The sequence below is a fragment of the Urocampus carinirostris genome, chromosome 1 (assembly GCF_059441175.1).
Source record: "Urocampus carinirostris isolate Australia breed hairy pipefish chromosome 1, RoL_Ucar_1.0, whole genome shotgun sequence".
Classification (NCBI taxonomy): domain Eukaryota; kingdom Metazoa; phylum Chordata; class Actinopteri; order Syngnathiformes; family Syngnathidae; genus Urocampus; species Urocampus carinirostris.
In genome coordinates, this window is record NC_142349.1 from 2,415,842 (window position 1) to 2,422,060 (window position 6,219).

The 6,219-nt window shown below is 36.6% G+C and overlaps 1 protein-coding gene across 3 annotated transcripts in view; it reads left to right on the top strand.

Moving 5' to 3' along the window:
* tspan4b (tetraspanin 4b) overlaps window positions 1-3,849 on the top strand; it is a 30,390-nt gene extending 26,541 nt beyond the window's left edge. For all 3 annotated transcript variants that reach the window (XM_088337217.1, XM_088337082.1, XM_088337148.1), the window contains one exon: window positions 937-3,849. In XM_088337217.1, coding sequence (XP_088193343.1) covers window positions 937-1,005 — 69 coding nt within the window. In that variant the 3' untranslated portion in view covers window positions 1,006-3,849. The remainder of the gene's footprint in view (window positions 1-936) is intronic.
* Window positions 3,850-6,219: the final 2,370 nt, after the last annotated feature.

Below are 6,219 nucleotides of genomic sequence, written 5' to 3' on the forward strand. Positions count from 1 at the left end.
AGTGGTGAATGCACCTTTTATGCAACTTTCAGCAAGTTTCTGCCTTTGTGCAGTGATGAAACAGGATTCTTTCTGCATGACCATGGTTATTAAACAACCTTACATTTTTGGCTTCTGTTGTCGTCAAACATCACAGAAGTCTATTCTATTCTGTTGGACTGTTCACATTTACTTGAAAAATGTTCTTTTTCTTGGGTGATAGGTTGCTGAAAAATCTGGTGTCACATTCAGAAAAATTCCAAATATATCAATTTGATATGAATTTCTAAAATGGGAACTTAACTAGATGGCTTGCTAAAAAGCTAAAACGGTGGCTTGATAGTTAGCTAGAAAGGTGAACAGGTAAAAACCTAAAAAGGAAAGATAGCTAGGTAGAAGAGTAAGAAGCCATCTAAATAGCTAAATAAAAAGCTAAAAGAAAACTAGATAGCTAGCTAGAAATGAGTCAAAGATTTCGCTTGATAACTAGCAAAAAAGGTAAAATGTTAGCTAGATAGCATGCAAAAAATATAAAAACCTAACTTGATAGCTTGCTAAATAGCTAACAATGTAGGAACATAGCTGAGTACAAAGCTAAAAAGGTAGCCAGATAGTTAGCACATTAGCTTTATAAACCTATAAATTGAATTCATTGAATTCCATAAAATAACTTATTATGTTATTAGTATGTTGTTTCTATGTTATTACCAGGTCAATTATTAGAAATAGGGTTGAATAGACTCAGTCAACCAATACTAAAACCATTTTAGTAGAAAAGCACAATGACCCAGGACTAGTGAGCTATACTAGAACAGGTTCTTGGCCATCGCAACAGTTTTTAGGGGGCACACATGAGACCCCTGTCCTAGGAATTCTTGACTGAATAAAATATTTCACAAGAGAATACATGACTGAAACAAGGTTGTAATAATATACTGTGCTTTCTGCTCCCTCCAGATATTGGCCCTGGTTTTCTCCATGCTGATGTACTGCCAAATCGTGCGCGCTGAGAAGTATTTAGACTGATTGTGGACCTGCTGTGGAGCCCATTAGGGGTCGGGCACTTTTCCAAATGCCATCTATGGTTACACTGTCAAATTGACACAAAACTACAGTGATAATGTTCGAAAAGGCTGTCTTCAAAGAGAAGCTTCCATTTGATGATTAGGTTTTTGGGGGAAGACGGAAGGCTTATGGGGCTTAGACAGGCTTTAGTAAAGGGGTCTTGAACGTGGTGCATAAAGGCACGAGGGTGCCCCCTGAAGACATTTGAGGAACCGAGGGCCTATTCTGAAAATAGCTAACCTGTGCTGGATCATTGTGATTTTCGAGTAAAATGATTTTTTTATTGGTTGACTAAGTCTATTTAATCCCCTTTTTTTGGATACTAAACCTGGTCATAACAAATTGACAACATAGTGATAACGTGATAAAGGGCTATTTTAGTAAGTCGAATAAATAAATTCCAGTACATGGGCTTCGTGAACAAAAAATAAAATACTGTTTTTGAGCAATTAATTAAGAATATAGAATGTGAATTTAATAAAAAAAGTTGTTTATCCATCTTTTTTATTTATTTATTTGACAGGAAATAAAACAAAATGAAATGAAACGAAAAATAAATTCCATTTTACAGGTTTTATAAAGCAAATGAGCAAAATGTGCAGTTTTTTAAATCAGCTATCAGGCTACCTTTTTAGTTTCTTTTTAGCTGTCTTTCTACATTTTAGCTATTTAGCAAGCTACCTAGCTAGCTTTATACATCTTTTGCATGCTAGTTAGCTAACATTTTGTCTTGTTTGCTAAAATTAAGTTACATTTTGGCCTCCTTTCTATCTAGCTATCTAGTTTTAAGCTTTCTATTTAGTTGGCTTTTGACTCTTTTAGCAAACAATCTATCTCCCTATTACTTTTTTACCTGTTCACCTTTCGAGCTAACTATCAACTACCGTTTTAGCTGTTTAGCAAACCATCTAGCTAAGTTGCGTTTTTAGAAATTCAAATCTAAGTGGGTGCCATTTGCGCTAATTAGTAACAAAACCTAGCTCTCAGCTTGAAAAAGGTTGGAGACCCCTGCTTTAAAATATGAAAAAAATAAGTTTTCTTTCTCTTTTAAAGTTGCTGATGTGAAAGGTCCTCCATGTACGTTCTTTAAGAGAATATAATGTATTTATGACATGATTTTATTTCTGCACTAGGTTTCCAGGCTGCTTGTCTCAAATTACCCAAGTTGACAAAGCGTTATATTTTAATTATGCATCTGTTTTTTTTCTTGTTTTCGTTTTTTATTTGACTGCAATATATTAATTCTAGTGAAATGCAAATACATTCCAAACACTTTGACATGATTCCTTCTTGTTAGGTTTTATTTTAATAACAGAAAATACCTTGCTATCCTTTAAAATAATGAAAAATATCTTATTCTTTGCACTCGTAATTTGAACAATTCAGAGTTCACAATAAAGCTCATAACCGCATGTACACATGTATAAAACAAATTCTAGGAGACAAAAAGGCTGGCTTTTCAGACTTTAATTAAATACTTTTTCTCTCTTTGGTGCAATATTGTACTTACAAAATACAGATATAGTAAAAAATGAATACATGAATAACACAATAAAAAGTTTCCATTTGTTCTTCACAATTTGTTGCATACAGAAAAGCGATACCACCAAACATTCTCAATGCAAACATAAAATCCTGTTAACTTAAAAGACACGATTTATAAAATAGTAAAAGGACTGCTTTTAAATAGCACTTTAACCAGTCACTCAGGACCTTCAAAGTGATTTACAATGCACTTCACACTACCCATTCACACACTCACACAACCATAGCGGAGTCAGCCATGCAAAGCGCCTACCAGCGTATCAGGGGCATTAGGGGTTCAGTGTCTCGCCTAAGGACACTTGGACATGTAACTCGGAGGAGCGGGGACTCAAACCTGCGAGCTCTTTGGTCCCAAGATGGCCGGTCTACCTTCTGAGTTACTGCCGCCCTAAACAAATTCCAAACAAAAAAAAAAACTATTCAAAAACAGTGGTGGATTGATGAATGGTTTAAAGAAGGAGGTGGGTAACTATTTGTTAAATTGATTTTTAATTGTTTTAAATAAATATATTTCACCAAATCCCTGTTTTAAGTACTAATTTTGAGATTCATTTTGTTGTGATAATGTAGTTATATATTATTAGTATTTTTCTTTAGGATTTCTGCAGTCAGATTCAGTAGTATTTCTTTTTTTTGTAGTTTTGCAGTCGTTATATTTATGTAGTATTCTGTGGTAGAATTTTTGCAGTATCTCTATAGTATACATTTTTGAGTGTATCCGTAGTATTACTTTAGTTCTATTTTTGTAGTAACTTTACAGTAGTATTTTTGTGGTATTTCCACTGTATATTTTTTTCTAGTTTATCTCTAGTACGTTTGTAGTATTGCTGTAGTTGTATTTTTGCAGTATTTCAGTCCTAATATTTCTGTAGTAGTACTTTTGTGGGTATTTCATATTTTAGTAGAAATTATTTCGTATGATAGTATTCCTGTCGTGGTATATTTGTAGTGTTTCTGTTGAATATTTTGAAGTATTTAGAAAATCGTATTTCTGTAGTATCATTGTAGTATTTCCATAGTAGTGTTTTTGTATTATTTTTTTCTGATTATGTAATATAACTGTAGTTGTATTTTTTTGTGGTATTTCTGGTGTAATATTTCAGAAGTAGTATTTTTGTATTATAGTATTAATGCAGTGGTATTTTTGTAGTATATCTATAGTATTTTTTCCTTTTGAAATGAAGGAAATTAATACATCATGTCCCTGTTTTCAAGCACCAAAGTTGGCACCCAAAAAATAAAACGTTTTTTTTTCTAGTAGTACTTCATTCATTATTGTATATATTGCCGTTATATTTTGACTATTTTGGTTTGGCGGGCCAAAATAAAAAGCCTGATGGACCATGTGTAGCCCGTTGGCTGCAGTTGCCCACCCCTGGTTTAAAGGGTTTGAGAATTTGAAAGCATCCTTAACACAAAATCCAAAACTAAATAAAAATGATGGCGCTGTTTGCACTTACGGCCATAGAGTGAACTGGAAATGGAACACGTAGGAAGTTCTTCATGAAGATGTTGTGGCCAACAGACATGATTACAAAAGCCTTATGTGCAATGCAGCAAAAGGACAAAAACTCCCTCAGGCCACCAGAGTTTGTACCTCACTGGATGTGAGTAGGAAATGATGAAGATTCTGCATTATTTTTTATGAGTGTCTGTTTGAGAAGTAATTCATACTTGCTCTCACATATAACATCAAACCCTCGAAAATGTACGACTACTTTCGTACAGACACGGTCATACCCATGCACAAACATTACTATAGGGCCCGGTCACACAGCCGTTTGCGTCTGTATCGCGGGTAAAATTTTGCGGTTTTTTTTTTTGCCCGTGGTTGCCTGCGATGGAAAATGCGCAAAATTGGCCAGCCCGCTGTTCATCGGTGGTATGCCCGCAAAACAGACGCCGGCGACTGTTCCGCTTCCTCATCGCGTCATTTCCGCGTCATTTTCTCGTGTGGACCACGGGTATAAAAGCTCCCGAGCCGGTGTTGTGCCCAAATCCGACTCCTACGCAAAAAAGTCCACCCCTTGACGTCTCGAGCACAACTGACGTGTGCTCGGCAAATCGCGCTGTATATACGCGGAGAAAGGCGTTTGATTGTCACACGCGTAACACGCTAATTTCACGTAAAAACACAGCGATACAGACGCAGAACATGCTATGACCGTGCTCCACCCACGATTACCCGCTGAAATTTCGCGTCCTACCCATGTGTAACCACGCCCTGGCCGCGGCCAGAGCACGTCGTTCCGCGTCATTTCCGCGTCATTACCTCGTGTGCCGCCCGCGGTTAGATAGATAGATAGATAGATACTTTGTTCATCCCCGAAGGGAAATTCACATTTCCAGCAGCATCCCTGAGCTGAGAACAATCGAGAACAATCGAAAATAACACGGGAGCTGCTGGAGTGGCTGCCATTCGTGACGGCGCCGGAAGAAAAGATTCAATTTGAATCATTTAACACGTGCTCAAAGTTTTGAGCAGCTCAAAAGTTTTGAGCAGCTCAAAACTTTTTCGTGCGGCCAACCGCGTGTGAATTTCCGACCGCGAGTAAAGCACTGCTGTATCTCGTCTGTATGGCGATCTCAAAGCGTCCAATAGCGTCCGCCTCACAGGCAGAAATTTCTGGCCGTAATTCAGCCGCAAACGGCTGTGTGACCGGGCCCATACTCTCATACACACTTCTACTGTATACCCTCTCTCACTCATTTCATTACTCTCATCCACACACTGTTTTACTCTTACACGTATGACTATACCTCTCAAACATACAGTATTACTATACTCTTATAAAACATTGCGATACTTTCTTATATGCATATTACTATACTCTCCTACACACACTCCACTCGCATACATATTACTTTCCTCTCCTACACACACTACCTCCTCACACATATTACTATACTCATGTAACTAAACACTAATGTACTCTCTTATATGAATTATTACACTCATACACAGACTACTATTCTCTCTCACACGCATTATATTCTCATACACACTACTGTACTCTCACATATATGAATGTGCTGTCATACACACACTACTATACTTTCTCATGCATCTTACTATACTCTCATGTACACACACTACTAGACAGTCTTGCAGATATACTATACTCTCATGCAATGTTCCCTGTAATTTTCCACGGGTCTGAGCGTTCACACAAAGTCAGTGAGCAACGCTTGAAACAACAGTGAGCAACGGCAATCCCAAGGGTGGCAACTAATCCATTATCAAACATGTGCAAAACATGACATCAAGTTACATTTTGCTGAGTTTCCGGCAATGCTAAATTATTTTTCTCTTTTGAATGAATTGACTCATGTACTATTGCAAAGGTTGTACGGCCTACAAATGTTGTTTGTTCTTACAATTCTTTCACAAGATATCCATTTCTTATTATTTCCGGATATATTTTCTCGGATAATATTAACATTTTTGGGGGCTTAGTCGGTTGTAAGATACAGAACTGTACTTAATCACATTTTTAGTGGAAGTACAATGTTGGCAACAAGATTCACTTGATATAATTGGAAAGTATTTGAATGCAACACAAACTTTTTCTTCATTTTTCCGTGTTTTTTTTTCCACCTTTTTTTTAAAAAAATTCCTTTAAGAAAAAA